The 15,555-nt window shown below is 35.9% G+C and overlaps 2 protein-coding genes across 2 annotated transcripts; both read left to right on the top strand.

Annotated features, from left to right (window-relative positions):
• Positions 1-1,347: 1,347 nt before the first annotated feature.
• LOC113648840 (interferon-induced GTP-binding protein Mx2-like) lies at positions 1,348-7,032 on the top strand. The gene is made up of 14 exons (XM_027156247.2): positions 1,348-1,451; positions 1,556-1,611; positions 1,692-1,888; positions 2,101-2,238; positions 2,419-2,573; positions 2,652-2,790; positions 2,917-3,115; positions 3,196-3,274; positions 3,809-3,931; positions 4,010-4,142; positions 4,536-4,694; positions 5,144-5,220; positions 5,340-5,558; positions 6,226-7,032. The coding sequence occupies exons 2-14, from the start codon at positions 1,556-1,558 to the stop codon at positions 6,448-6,450; spliced, it is 1,899 nt and encodes a 632-aa protein (XP_027012048.2). The 5' UTR covers positions 1,348-1,451; the 3' UTR covers positions 6,451-7,032.
• A 1,882-nt stretch (positions 7,033-8,914) lies between these two features.
• LOC113648839 (interferon-induced GTP-binding protein Mx3-like) lies at positions 8,915-14,798 on the top strand. Its single transcript, XM_027156246.2, has 14 exons — positions 8,915-9,005; positions 9,101-9,156; positions 9,241-9,437; positions 9,653-9,790; positions 10,094-10,248; positions 10,341-10,479; positions 10,584-10,782; positions 10,864-10,942; positions 11,904-12,026; positions 12,129-12,261; positions 12,688-12,846; positions 13,488-13,564; positions 13,684-13,902; positions 14,186-14,798. Exons 2-14 carry the CDS (start codon positions 9,101-9,103, stop codon positions 14,408-14,410), a joined length of 1,899 nt encoding a protein of 632 aa, XP_027012047.2. The 5' UTR covers positions 8,915-9,005; the 3' UTR covers positions 14,411-14,798.
• The last annotated feature ends 757 nt before the right edge of the window (positions 14,799-15,555 follow it).

Raw genomic sequence — 15,555 nt, 5'->3', positions numbered from 1 at the left:
AAGATATTGTCTCTGATCGGGGTCCTGGTTCATATTGAGAGTGTGGTGAGCCTTCTTCGAATGCCTGGCGGTCAATTTGAGCTTAACTTCAAGGTATAATACCCAATCCAATGTGAAAAAAAACTCCTAAACCAGGAATTGAGATGTTACTTGAGATCTTACTGTAGCAAAGAACAGCACAACCCTAACAATACCCTAGAGTGAGTTTCTCATATGGGTGGAATACGCACAGGAATAACTCCCTGACCCACACATCAACAGGCTTCAACCCATTCCACTGTATGCTGTGGTGTTGTGGTGTGTTGTGGTGCTACCAGAGTCTGATTAAATAGTCAGGTTAAACCACAGACCCACGGTAGATGAATGGTTTCAACAAAGCAGGGCAGTATAGGAGAGTGCACATGTGAAACTGAGGCGTTCACTCTACCAGCCGGCCAACTGGTATGACTCTCCATGCCCAACCTCCAACTTCCTTCTGACTATCAAATGTATTAGGCCCTGCTTTAATCAAAGAATTTGACCGAACCCATCCCGATCACTCAACACCCCACCCCCCAGCCCAAAGGAGATGAAAACCAGGAGGTGTTCCTAGAAGGGGGAGCTCTGTAACAGTACACATGGTGATTTCCACCCCTGGTCACCAGATGGAGCTTTCTCCAAAGTTTTGAGCTCTTCTGAGTTCCAAGTTCACTTCTTGGTATTAGGATTTAAATTCTGCATTGAGGTTACAGCATGCATACCGATTATTGCTATATACCTAACCATGCTACTACCTTGTTCCTTGTTTTGCCTGTGTATGACCTTTGTATCTGTATTTCATGGTTTTCGTGTTTTGACTTTCGTTTTGGATTGTTTGCCTCATGGACTGTTTCTTCTGACCACACTATTGTTCCCTGTTTTGGATTTTGGTCTGTGTTCTCATTAAAATTCGCAAATGGATTTCAAACTTCTCCTGAAAATTTTTCATTACAGTTGGAAAAATACCAGACAAACAGTCTGGCAAATCTGAATCATTTTCTTTCTTTGATATAATTGAAGTCAATTATTAAGTACAATGTGATTAATACTTTGAGGGACTGGGCTGATAACATTTAGTGAAACTGCAGACTACCAGCTGTAGAGGTTCTGAAGACTGTTGGATTCATCAGCTCAGGTTTGAGGTTGTAACAATGCCAGTTACAACCTCAAGCCTTTGAGATTTACATGATACTTAGAGAAACCTAATAAAAATATGTAAAATCAAAACAAAGCAACACAGGAAAACCCAGACAATCAGATGATTCACTGTTGGTTTTTAAATTATTGCACAAATGTGGACATTTATTACAGTTTTCCTTTCACTTCTATATCAGAGGTGTGGCATATACAGACTGTATGTGTGTGCATCCATAAAGCAGTTTCAGTTTATTCACATCCCTTGTGAAATTAAGTTGCTGTTCACAGCCAGATAAGTACGATACCTTCATTTCTATGTGAGAGTACTAAAAATAAATTCTATGCCAAAAAGCATTAAAGGAACGCTACAGTGACTTAACTTTTGAAATGTGTTTCCTAGATGATGGAGAGTGAACAAGGTAGTTATGAAGATATTGCTTATGATGGTCAGTACAGGTCAGTATAAATTGTATGATCAAAGAGTCACCAGTTGTGTGATTGTCATATGCAAAATTCAATGCCTTTTTTATTCACAGTAAGCCAATGGAAGGAGTTTTCCTCACCCCATTAGAGGAGAGAGTTCGTCCTTATATCGATCTGATTGACTCATTGAGGCTGATTGGCATTGATGAAGATTTGGCTTTGCCAACTATTGCTGTAATTGGAGATCAGAGTTCTGGTAAAAGCTCTGTGTTGGAAGCATTATCTGGGGTGGCATTGCCCAGAGGGAGTGGTGAGTGTTTCCTATTTCTATTACCAAGTAATAAATATATTACTACATTACATTTTTACATTTGAGTTGTTAGAATTTTTGAGATTTTTATACAAGCCACAACATCTCACTTCTTCTTTTACACATACGCACAGTGGGTACAATTTCCCTGTTTAAGATTTGGCAAAGTAGGGAAGCAAAAACTGATGTATAATGTGCTTCTTTAACTTCAGGTATTGTGACAAGATGTCCACTGGAGCTAAAGCTGAGAAAGATAAAATGTGGTGTTCAATGGCAAGCTGTAATGTCTTACAAAGAACAGTTCATTGAGTTTGATGACCCTTCACTGGTTGAGAACTACGTTAAGGAAGGTTGGTAAAATCTATGAGTAAAAATAACTGTACAGATAAAGACAAGCAGATAATACCCCTTTCTTATGATTCTAAAAAGGGGAATGTCTATCCAGTGGTAATGTGTTTTAACAAAAACCTTGTAATGCTTAAAAGACATAGGTTTCATTTTTTATAATACTTTCTTTGTCACTGTAACAGCCCAGAATGAGCTGGCTGGTGACGGAGTTGGAATTTGTGATGAACTCATCACTTTGGAGATCATGGCTCCTGATGTATGTGACCTCACACTGATCGATCTCCCTGGGATTGCCCGAGTTCCTGTAAAAGGTCAACCTGAAGACATTGGACATCAAGTGAGTGTAAACTGTAGCTTGACTCTTTTCGCAGCCTTTTTTTTAAATTGTAACATTGCTTGACTTATTTTTCTTTAGATCAAAAATCTCATTTGGAAATATGTAAAGAAGGATCAAACTATAAATTTGGTCGTGGTCCCATGTAACGTTGACATAGCAACAACAGAAGCTCTGAAAATGGCACAGGAAGTGGATCCTGAAGGAAAAAGGACTCTGGGTAAAGAATCAAGTTCATTAACAAAAACAATAACATTATTATTATTATTATTATTATTATTATTATTATTATTATTATTATTATTATTATTATTATTATTATTATTATACTTTTTTATTCTAACAGCGATTCTTACGAAGCCAGACCTTATAGACAAGGGAACAGAAAAAAACATCATGGATATAATCCGAAATCAGGTCATTCCTTTAAGCAAAGGCTATGTCATTGTTAAATGTCGTGGCCAAAAGCAAATTAATGATAAGATCTCTCTGACTGAGGCCACTCTAGTAGAGAGGGAATTCTTCAGACGTCATGAATTCTTCAGGTATTATTTCTAACATATAACCCTCTATTTATGACCCATTAATGTTAACTGGGAACTCACTTTAATTGTCTTATTGCCAGTTGCCTGTTGCGTGAAGAGAAAGCAACTATTCAGTGCCTTGCCAACAAACTGACCCAAGACCTGGTTGATCACATCAAAGTATGTTTTCACGTTTTCACTCTTTTTATATATTATTTATTATTATTTTTTAATCTACATAATAAGTGTGGTATTATAATAAAAAAAATAGAAAAAGCAGCCATGAAATTGATTTAGAAAGTTTGGGTTGCAATTGACTCATGTGACACTTTTCTTAGTGGGGAATGAGGAGATGGAGCAGGCTTGGAAAAACAAACAGATCCTTTATTTTCCTTTTTCTTTACCATTTGCAGCAACTTTCTTTCTATACTTCAACTTCAACATTTGCCTATTCTCTCTCTCTCTCTCTCTCTCTCTCTCTCTCTCTCTCTCTCTCTCTCTCTCTCTCTCTCTCTCTCTTTTATCACTTTAGTCTAAAGCCCACAACATGCACACTGAAGGTCTGAGCTAAAAGAAAGATTTTAGTGTAAAATGCAGTCTTGGAAACATTAAATCTTCATTGTAATAGTAATTTACATATTTGTCAAAGGCTGTGAAATAAAATATCAGTTCATTAGTTCTGTAGGATTTATGATACATTCCTTTTTTGTATAGAAATCATTACCACTGATCTCAGAAGAGATCAAGAAGCAGCTGTGGAGCTTTAGAAAAGATCTGAGTCAGTGTGAACCTGGACCACCACTGGATCCACAGAAGAGGAAGACCTTCTTTATTGATGTTTGTAACTTTCTTTTTCTTATTTTAATCCACAGCCCAATAGCAGCCTCACTAAATCATGATAAATTTTTCTTTTAGACCTTGACAAAATTTAATGATAAGATTAACCGCTTGGCATCTGGGGAAGTGATCAACGATGATAACTTGTTTGTGATGCTTCGGTCTGAATTCAAAAAGTGGAAAGAGCATCTTGACAACACAAAGGCATCATGTGAGTACACATTCCATACACAGAAGCCTAAATACATTTTCTTTTAAAAGCACAGTCTCCATGCACATGGGGCTGTCTAATGTTACTCACAAAGGGTTGGTGTCTATGCAGCAAGAGCCACATATGATTTCACCTGTTTAATTAGTTGATCATGACTTTCAATAGACTCTGGTGTGGCTTCTGATTTGTTGGAATGAAAACCTGCATCCACACCGGCTATTAACGGATAGAATTGGACACCCAATGTGTTGAGGAAAAAGATCTTTTAATAAATTTTAGCTAAAATTAGTCCTGAGTAGCTAAGATTTGCCTTGTTGAAAATCCAGTTAAGATGCCTGTTAGTGGGAATTTATGGGGAAACTGATTTTTAGTCGAATTTTACACCCAAATCAGTTCACATAACGGTCGAGGAAGTGGTGAGAGAATATGACTTGAAGCACAGAGGACGAGAGTTGCCTGGATTCAGTGACTACAAAGTGTTTGAGATGGTGGTGCAGAAGCTTGTGATTCAGCTAACAGAACCAGCCATTAACACACTCAGGTTCATCCGAGGTAAGATTTCACCATTTAACCATCATAACATCACTTTAACATCTTTCAGTAAGTTAGTAGTCCGATAACGTAAACAGCTCTATTTAAATGTGTTTATTATGGAATAAAAGAAATTTGTTTTCAGAATCTTTTAATTCAGTTACAGTCAACAAGATGATTTCAAATTACAACATGGATTCATTTGGTTTACTAGATTGCAGCTTTTATCAGTCCAGATATAGCCCACAGCCCATTATGGTTTTTCTGACTAATGTACAGTCATCCATTCATTATACCACAGCATTATATCATAATGTATTTAAAACTATCATACCACAAGAAGAAAAAAGTGCAGGCCATGAGAAACAAGAAAACAAGGCATTTGTGCCACAGAAAACCTGTCATCCACGAATGTGTAATTTTGTGATTGTATATATTATATTATCAGGTTTATTATATTAATGTTTCAGACACCATTCAGCAACAGTTTTCAGATGTCTCCAAAACTTGCTTTCTCAGCTACCCTTACCTCCACTTTGTTGCAATGGTAAATACTGTTTTTAAGTTTTAAAGCATTCATATCCTTGAAATGTAAAATAATTCTGAAATTGTTCAATCCCATCATTGTGATGCTCTGTAATCATACACTTCAAATCAACATCCCAGAACAAGATAGACAACATTCAGTCAAAGCAGGAAGCCAAGGTGGAGGAGAGGATCATGGAGCAGTTTGAGATGGAGCAACTGGTCTACACTCAAGATGGCATCTACTTCAAAACCTTGAATGAGATTCACTGTACTGAGGAACATAAAGCTTTAGGAGATAATTTTGCTGGATTTGACAACAGAAGCAAATATCCTGAAATGCTACAGGCTTATTATGAGGTAGAGTTTAGTAATTACGTGGTCAATGAACTATACTGCACACTCCAATCCAATAGTACAATGTATTTTGTACTGTAATTGTATATATATATATTTATGTGTATATATATATATATATGTGTGTGTGTGTGTGTGTGTGTGTGTGTGTGTGTGTGTGTATATATATACACACACACACACACACACACACACACACAAATATATATATATATGTGTGTGTGTGTGTGTGTGTGTGTGTGTGTGTGTGTGTGTGTGTGTGTGTGTGTGTGTGTGTATATATATATACACACACACACACACACACACACACACACACATATATATATATATATATATATATATATATATATATATATATATATATATATATATATATATATGTGTGTGTGTGTGTGTGTGTGTGTGTGTGTGTAAAAAACAATACAGAGTGGATTATACGCAAATCATGAATGTTGTCTAAAGCATACTGGTATAAAGATAAATCTTAATTTAAGAATAGTTCTTACAAACACTTATTGTATTAATACTACAATGCTTTCTATCTCCAAATGTAGACTTTTGCCATACTAAATTGATGTACTAAATGTAAAATACAGAAAAAATACACATCAATTTACCTTCAAACCTGGAAATTATATGAGTTAGAGATTTTTCCATCTCCTGACAGATCGTGGTGCAGCGCTTGGCTGATCAGGTGCCCATGTTGATCAGATACTTCATGCTGAAGGAATCTGCTCAGCTGTTGTGCAGCGAGATGTTGGGTTTAATGGACGGTGCCAACGTGGCTGATGTCTTGCGTGAAGAGTCGGATATCAGCAGACACCGCATTGACATGCAGAACCGCGTGGAACGTCTTACTGTTGCTCAAGAGAAACTCAGCAACTTTGTTTGAAGCCTCAGGGCTGCTGTAGATCAGAGTTTTACAGCTTTTTCAAAGTTTAGAACCTGATTAACTTATCAGGGAAAATTCTAAATTCCAAACTTTCTGGCCCTTCAGGACTGAAACCAGTGATCTACAGAAACAGCTTTTATCTTTCACAGAAGATCCATAGTTGTTGTTTATTTAGATATTCTCTATTCTGTATTTAGATATATCTAAACTTCCTAATACATTTTATTTAAAGGTGTCATTTTGGCTAAATTATTATTCTGACATTTCAGACCAAATCTCAATATTAGTTTATTAGTTTTTACAACAAACATTTGTACTAATAACAAATTATACTAACACAATATTTGTACTAATGTAATAATTGTACTAATTACATTTGCTCTAATAAAATTGTTTTTATATTATAAAGGCATACTTTTGTCCTTATGTTTTTAAGGAATCCTAGTATTATGGCTGTTCTGATAATTACCAGAAAGAATTAGAGAAAATAATTGCATGTTCATAAATGTTTTTTTGTTTTGGCTTCTTCTCTTACCCTTCATGATGTATTAATATGTAATAAAAGATTACAATTAGACAACATTCGCAGTGTGGCAATTTGTTGAACTTTAACAGAAATCACTACAGAAGAGCTCTCACACAAAACAGATTATTTCTCAGTTCATATTCAGCGTATTCAGAGTGATGGCAATCACTCTGTATGAAAATATGCAGCATTTTTATTTAACAGGTCAAAATGTATTCAGTCTGTTCTTTGGGATAAGAATACATGTTTCATTGTGTCCATGTCAGGCTTATTAGAATGATGTACCTGACATCAGACTTCAGTAAGTATGTAATGCATGACTTAAGTTTACTTAAATGCATGACTTAAGGGTAAGTTAAGTAGTGGCTACTTTCACATTTAGGCATACTTTTGCCAAATTCAACAATCAAGAGAAAACTTCATCACAGTAAATACAAATACAATATTGCAAGTTTATCAAAAGATGGAAATCCTTAGCAAGCTTCATACACAGAAAGAGCCAAAAAAAAAAAAAAACACCAACATCTATAAATCCCATACAGTTCTGGAACAAACTCTTATGAAGAGATTAGATTAGACAAATTCAAACTTGCACCAGAATAATAAAAAGAGCATGGAGAAAGGATGAACCCACTCTTGATTAGAAGCATACCTCAGTCTGGTACCCTTACATTTATTACTTACTGCTGAAAAAATCAGGATGAATTATGTATAGCACAACATTTTCATCACTCCCCTCTCAGACTTTGCTATGTTCGTATGGCCTCACTGTGTTCCCCACTGCACCCACGTTTCCATGCCATGTTAAATTTGGACGCTTCACACCTTAAGTGGGGAGCTATGTCAAGGTAACCCCAGACAAATCCTCCCCAGACCACCAGAGGACACCCTTGAACAGTGTTTGAACATCTTTTGTTGTTGGTTCTATAGTCACCTTATTTAAGTTCATGTTTTTGTTTTGTCTGGCATCTGTTGATATCACTTTGTGTTTGTTGGATCAGCAGCCATAGCCATTATGGATTGTTTGTTCCTTTTAGAGGTGATTACACTTAGTAAACAGCTGCATACTAGAAGTTGTAGACACCTTGCCAGGTGTAGACATATATACACATCATGAATAATCGCTTTTTTCATAATATTTTGTAATTAGATTTTCATAATATAATGTTTGATTTGCATCCAGACCAACAGATGTTTGGTGTAGGTGTCCCAATGCTCTAGATCCACGGCAACCCTCACCAGCCACAGCAGGCAATAACATTGAAGGTTTAATCACTATAAAGTGACTGGAAATTCTTATGAAACATGGAAAATAAGATGCAAGGCATTCTTATGATTCATATTTATGCTTTTAACACATTGTTATTTTCACCACAGCCAAATCAATGTTAAATGGTAAAGTAAGCATCATGTTAAGAACATTCTCTTCCAGAATTTTCTTTTATTTTTTATTTTATTTTATTTTATTTTTGTATGAGAAATTGAGCTACTCACACAACACAAGTTCCATTTGGGAAAAATATTTGAAAAATACATGTTGAGACATGTTGTTGTTGTGCCTTTGGCCTAAATGAAGTCAGAGATAAAGTACCAGCATTGTTGAACTACTTTGAGGAACTCTGGTGTAGAGAGCTGAAAACATTTAGTGATTAGAAACAGCATGTCAGTGCTTCTGTAAACACATAAAATGCCTTCCAAACTTCCAAAAATACTTTTCCCCATTTTGTACTAGAAAATAAGAACATGGAAATTCCAAGCATGGAACATTGGAAAATCCAGACATTCAGTTGTTTCACTTTTGGTTGTGAAGTTATTGCGTAAATGTGGACATTTGTGTGTGTGTGTGTGTGTGTGTGTGTGTGTGTGTGTGTGTGTGTGTGTGTGTGTGTGTGTGTGTGTGTGTGTGTGTGTGTGTGTGTGTGTGTGTGTGTGTGTGTGTGTGTGTGTGTGTGGTGCATAAATAGAGCCACGTGAATTACTTTCAGTTCATTCACATCCCTTCTGAAATTCAGTTGCTGTTCCCAGCCAGGTAATTAAAATGCCTTTATATCTATGATGTTGGAGCAAATTAAATATTTCTTCTTGTAGTAAGCATTAAAGAAAAGGTAAAATACTGTTTCCTAGATGATGGAGAGTGAACAAGGTAGTTATGAAGATATTGCTTATGATGGTCAGAACAGGTCAGTATAAATTGAATGATTCATCAAGAGTCATCTGTTGTGTGAGTGTCATATGTATATCTCAATGCCTTTTTTTATTCACAGTAAGCCAATGGAAGGAGTTTTCCATGGCCATTTAGAGGAGAGAGTTCGTCCTTATATTGATCTGATTGACTCTTTGAGGCTGATTGGCATTGACGAAGATTTGGCTTTGCCAACTATTGCTGTAATTGGAGATCAGAGTTCTGGGAAAAGTTCTGTTTTGGAAGCACTATCTGGGGTGGCATTGCCCAGAGGGAGTGGTGAGTGTTTCCTATTTCTATCACAAATAATAAATCTATTACCACATTACATTTTTACATTTTGAGTTGTTAGAATTTTTGAGGTTTTGACAGTTCAAACCACGACATCGCACTTCTTCTTTTACACACACGCACAATGGGTACAATTTCCCTGTTTGAGATTAGGTGTTATAGGGAAGCAAAAGCTGTTGTATAATGTGCTTCTTTAACTTTAGGTATTGTGACAAGATGTCCACTGGAGCTGAAGCTGAGGAAGATAAAATGTGGTGTACAATGGCGAGCCATAATTTCTTACAAAGAACAGTTCTTTGAGTTTAATGACCCTTCACTGGTTGGGAACTACGTTGAGGAAGGTTTGTAACATTTGTGAGAAAAATAACTATACAGATAAAGACAAACAGTTCAATGTTCTTTCTTATGATTATGAAAGGGGAACTTTGCTATCAGGTTCTTGCTTTCATGTTCTGCTTTAGAATTTCAGGGTTTTTTTTTTTTCTTTAATTCAATCATCCAAAAGATTTTACACTAAATTTACTATGTGAATAATTCTTTATAATCTTGTAGCAAAAAAATAAATAAACAGTCCTAATAATGACTTGTAACACTTAAAGAAGGATATTTTATTTTTTATAACACTTACTCCATCACTGTAACAGCCCAGAATGAACTGGCCGGAAAAGGAGTTGGAATTTGTGATGAACTCATCACTCTGCAGATCATGGCTCCTGATGTATGTGACCTCACATTGATCGATCTCCCTGGGATTGCGCGAGTTCCTGTTAAAGGTCAACCTGAAGACATTGGACATCAAGTGAGTGTAAACTGTAACTTGAGCCTTTTTTTGCTAACCAGATTATGAGCTTTTATTTGAATTGTAACATTGCTTGTTTTATTATTGTCTAGATCAAAAATCTCATTCTGAACTATATAGAGAAGGATCAAACTATAAATTTGGTCGTAGTCCCATGTAATGTTGACATAGCAACAACAGAAGCTCTGAAAATGGCACAGGAAGTGGATCCTGAAGGAAAAAGGACTCTGGGTAAAGAATCAACTACGTTCATTAGCAAAAACAATAACTATTATTATTATTATTATTATTATTATTATTATTATTATTATTATTATACTTTTTTATTCTAACAGCAATTCTTACAAAGCCAGACCTTATAGACAAGGGAACAGAAAAGAACATCTTGGATATTGTCCGAAATCAGGTCATTCCTTTAAGCAAAGGCTATGTCATTGTTAAGTGTCGTGGCCAAAAGCAAATTGATGATAAGATCTCTCTGACTGAGACCACCCGGGTAGAAAGGGAATTCTTCAGACGTCATGAATTCTTCAGGTATGAAGAACATATTTGTTATTAATGACAAAGAACCCACTAATGAAAACTGGAAACTCACTGTAATTGTCTTACTGCCAGTTGCCTGTTGTATGAAGAGAAAGCAACTGTTCAGTGCCTCGCCACCAAACTCACTCAAGACCTGGTTGATCACATCAAAGTATGTTTTCAGTCTTTTTACTCTTTATACTATTATTTATTATTGTATTTCAATGTAAAAAAGGATGATACAATTAACAATATACTGACTGAGGAATGAGGAGACAGGAGGCAGGCTTGGGGAAAACTCAGACGGATTGTTTATTTTCCCCTTTCTTTACTTTCACATTTCATTGACTTTCTTTTCTATGCACCAATACACATGTCTCTCTGCTGCTCAGCTATCCCTGTCTCTGTCTCTGTCTCTCTCTCTTGTCTATCACTGGGGCCTGACGGCACACAGAAACACATATTAGTATACTCGGTCAACTAACTGTTACCTCCACTTTACACTTTTTTTTATTTTACTGCTGACTGGCACCAGAGTATATTCATCCCAATGTACATACAGTACCATCACCAATCGTGTACTATCCTGAGGGAACACTGATTATGAAAGTGTCTAACTTCTAAAGGTGTCTGGGTTATGCTCCAGTCCTGGTGAGTGCTGAAGGTTCTGCTTGTGTAGAAAGTGAACATGGAGAATAGATTTTGAAAAGAGGGAGGGGGAGGGAATAGAATACACAGAGGAATTTGCCCCATTTCAAAAGGCAGGGACAAGACAACAACAAGACAGTGAGGGATAAAAGATTGGAATGTCTGACCCTGAATATGCCAGTTGGTCCTCTGCCAGCTGGATCGCTTTTTTTAGTGATGCCAGGTGGTGGCACTGAACCCACTTGGCAATTCCCATGAGTAACCACTTGATTAACAACATTATCTGCACCATGCTGTTCTGCCAGCAGCCACTTCCATCAATTGATCTGGAGCTGTGTGGCAAAGCAAAAAGGCAGCCGGGCTCACTAGGCATCAAAGTGCAGATGTCAATGCTGTTCAGGGTTTATTAATCATTAATTGTTTCCGATCTAATTTGATCTAAATATGTTTTTTATTGTTTTCTGTTTGTTTGATTTTATTTTTAGAAATCATTACCACTGATCTCAGAAGAGATCAAGAAGCAGCTGTGGAGCTTAAGAAAGGAGCTGAGTCAGTGTGAAGCTGGACCACCACTGGATCCACAGAAGAGAAAGACCTTCTTTATTGATGTTTGTAACATTCTTTTTATTATTTTTAATAATTTTTATTATTATTATTTAATCCATAGCATAATAGCAGCCTCCCTAAATCATGTTCAATTTTTCTTTCAGACCTTGACGAAATTTAATGATAAGATTAACCGTTTGACAACTGGGGAAGTGATCAACAATGATAACTTGTTTGTGATGCTTCGATCTGAATTCAAAAAGTGGAAAGAGCATCTTGACAACACAAAGGCATCATGTGAGTACACAGTCCATACGCAGATGCCATGTCAAATTATTGCAGCAATTTTCAATGGTCAAAAGACACTTTTCTTTAAAAGCACATTGTCTCCATGCACAGAACATTAGTGTAGATCAGGGGTGGTTAATCTTACTACAAAGGGATGGTGTCTGTGCAGATTTTCATAGCAATCAAGCAGGAGCCACACATGATTCCACCTGTATAATCAGTTGAGCTTGACTACTCTGGTGTGGCTTCTGCTTTGTGGGAATAAAAACATGCATCCACAAAGGCCATTTCTGGAGAATACTGGATACCTCAAAACTCAGCTAGTATTAGTCCAGAGCAGCTCAAATTTGCCTTGTGGAAAATCCATTTAAAGATACCTATTGGTGGGAACATATGGGGAAACTGATTTTTGGTCAAATTTTACACCCAATACAGTCCACAAAACAGTCCAGGAAGTGGTGAGTGAATATGACCTGAAGCACAGAGGACGAGAGTTGCCCGGCTTCAGTGACTACAAGGTGTTTGAGATGGTGGTGCAGAAGCTTGTGATTCAGCTAACAGGACCAGCCATTGACACACTCAGGTTCATCCGAGGTAGGCTTTCACCATTTAACCATCACAACATCCATTTGACAACTTTCAATAGGTTTGGTAGTAAAATAACAAACAACTCAAGTTAACTCTGTTTATTTATCAGCATTTATCTGAAAGGTACTGCACATGGAACATATATCAATATTTACATGAGCCAAAGAATTAGCACTTGACTGATATACAATATCCTGGAACCACAGCTGTCATGAACACATTTGGGAATAGGGATATCTGATTTAGTCCAAAAGAAAAATAATATCATCTGTACCACCCCACACTGGAATATATAGATATTTATGGCATGTACACCGAGGTTCAATATTAACATATGCAATGTACTTCTGAAGAGCTCTAATGCTGTGTGGTAAAATGACACCAGATCACACAGTCCAATTTATACACAACAATGTATTTTGCTTAAGGGATAAAAGAATGGGGAGTGTAATTATAGGAAAATAGTCCACATTGGAATGGTGAGATACAAAGATACAAGATGATATCAATGATAATACAAAGCAGAACCTCTCATTCAACTATCAAACCACACGCAGATCTTTTTTTTCTGTTGATGAATAAAAAAATGCATTCATAAATATAGTAATTCTGTGATTGTATATAATGTATAATCTTGTGTGTTTCAGACACCATTCAGGAACAGTTTTCAAAAGTCTCCAAATCCTGCTTTCTCCTCTACCCTTACCTCCAATCTGTTGCAATGGTAAATATTTTGTAGTTATTTCTAAGTTTTAAAGAATTTATATCCTAAAAGTGTGAAATGTTTCAGAAATAGTTCAATCCAGTCACCGTGTAATAACATACTTCAAATCAACATCCCAGAACAAGATAGACAACATTCAGTCAAAGCAGGAAGCTAAGGTGGAGGAGAGGATCATGGAGCAGTTTGAGATGGAGCAACTGGTCTACACTCAAGATGGCATCTACTTTAAAACCTTGAATGAAATTCATTGCACTGATGGGCAGAAAGCTTCAGAAGAAAACTTTTCAGGTTTCGACAACAGAAACAAATACCCTGAAATGTTGCGGGCTTATTACGAGGTAGGGCTTATTAGTTAATTGGTTAATGAACAAAATGTACATTTTATTTTGGCTTCATTCGAAATGATAATGATGATTATTTTCATTATTATTATTACTATTATTATTAGTAGTAGTAGTAGTATTATTACTACATTAAAATGGTGCAGTACACATAACATGCAAGTTTTTAAAAATATTTATTGTATTAATAATGTGTTCATATGATTATTTAATTTACTTGTCATACTTGTAGGCAAAACAGGAAATTGTATGAGTTAGAGAATTTTCCATCTCCTGACAGATCGTGGTGCAGCGCTTGGCTGATCAGGTGCCCATGTTGATCAGATACTTCATGCTGAAGGAATCTGCTCAGCTGCTGTGCAGTGAGATGTTGGGTTTAATGGACGGAGCCAACGTGGCTGATGCATTGCGCGAAGAGTCGGATATCAGCAGACGCCGCATTGACATGCAGAACCGTGTGGACCGTCTTTCCCTCGCTCAAGAGAAACTGAGCAATTTTGTTTGAAGCTACAGGGCTGCTGTAGATCAGGGTTTACATATTTAGGTTTAACACTGGATTAACTGGTGAGGGAAAATTCTCAATTCCAAATTTTGTGAAATCAGCGATCTACAGAAACAGTAGATTTGTTTCACATAATATCCGTTCAATTTCAAAGTACATTCTGTTCTGTAGTTGTTTATTTAGAAACACTGTATCATTTAGATTCTATGCATGACTTCTTTAATTAAAAAGTGCAATTTCAGCTAAACGTTTGATATTTTAGACCCAGCAACAAATCTTTATATAAGATTGTACTGAATAATTTTATAAAATATAAGTGGATAGAGTTTGTGGGGTTTTGGGATTTTTTTACATGTCTATATTTATCCAAATAAAGTTTTATCTTAAAGAATTTGCACCTGTATTTTTTTAAGTCTAAATATTATGGCTGTGCTGAATATCAGAAACAAACAAAATAGTTGAGTTCTCAGATGCTCTGAGTTTTTCTTACCTTTTAGCATGTATTTGTGTAATTATGTATTTTACTTGCTAAAGTAACTTGCTAAAGTAACTCCCCATGAACAAGTAGAATGGAAAATATTTTAAGCACAATCTTTAGGCTCACCCTGATGAGGACCAGGACAGAATCTGGTCACTCAGGGATTCTATCTAATATTTCAAGTTTATTCTTATCAACATTACATAAATATCACTTTTAAAATCATTTACTCAGATAGCATACATTACTGTAAAGCTGCTTTGAGGCAATATCCATTTTTAAAGGTGTTCTATAAAAATAAAATTTAATTCCAGAAATGTCAGATTAGGGTGTTTTTCTTGATATGGGTAGTTGACAAATGACCAAGAAAAAGTTTTTTTTGGAAAGCATAACTTTTTAAGATACATATAAGTTACATATATTTGTAAGTCACATATATTTGTGGAGTATGAAAACTGCAGTTTCAGAAAATAGTACTGGTCACTCATTTTGTCAATGACTTCACATATTTTTTTTCACTCAACAATACTGTAAATGTGTCCTATGGTGTGACATTTAAAAATTACTAAGAAATTATATTAAATAACAAATACTTGAGACAATTGTTCACATTATTAAAACATTATTTTCTTAAAGTGGTATTTATTTTACATGAACGTACTAATTAGAA

Source organism: Tachysurus fulvidraco, chromosome 18, assembly GCF_022655615.1.
Source record: "Tachysurus fulvidraco isolate hzauxx_2018 chromosome 18, HZAU_PFXX_2.0, whole genome shotgun sequence".
NCBI lineage: Eukaryota > Metazoa > Chordata > Actinopteri > Siluriformes > Bagridae > Tachysurus > Tachysurus fulvidraco.
This window is presented reverse-complemented; position numbering and strand designations above follow the sequence as displayed.

Bases quoted from the DNA above. Each gene is read 5' to 3' on its own strand.
- LOC113648839 (XM_027156246.2), top strand. From the start codon at position 9,101: ATGATGGAGAGTGAACAAGGTAGTTATGAAGATATTGCTTATGATGGT. The intron at 10,943-11,903 runs GTATGTTTTCAG...TTTTATTTTTAG, and splicing joins ACCTGGTTGATCACATCAAA to AAATCATTACCACTGATCTC. The intron at 13,903-14,185 runs GTAGGGCTTATT...ATCTCCTGACAG, and splicing joins TGTTGCGGGCTTATTACGAG to ATCGTGGTGCAGCGCTTGGC.
- LOC113648840 (XM_027156247.2), top strand. From the start codon at position 1,556: ATGATGGAGAGTGAACAAGGTAGTTATGAAGATATTGCTTATGATGGT. The intron at 1,889-2,100 runs GTGAGTGTTTCC...CTTTAACTTCAG, and splicing joins GGCATTGCCCAGAGGGAGTG to GTATTGTGACAAGATGTCCA. The intron at 5,559-6,225 runs GTAGAGTTTAGT...ATCTCCTGACAG, and splicing joins TGCTACAGGCTTATTATGAG to ATCGTGGTGCAGCGCTTGGC.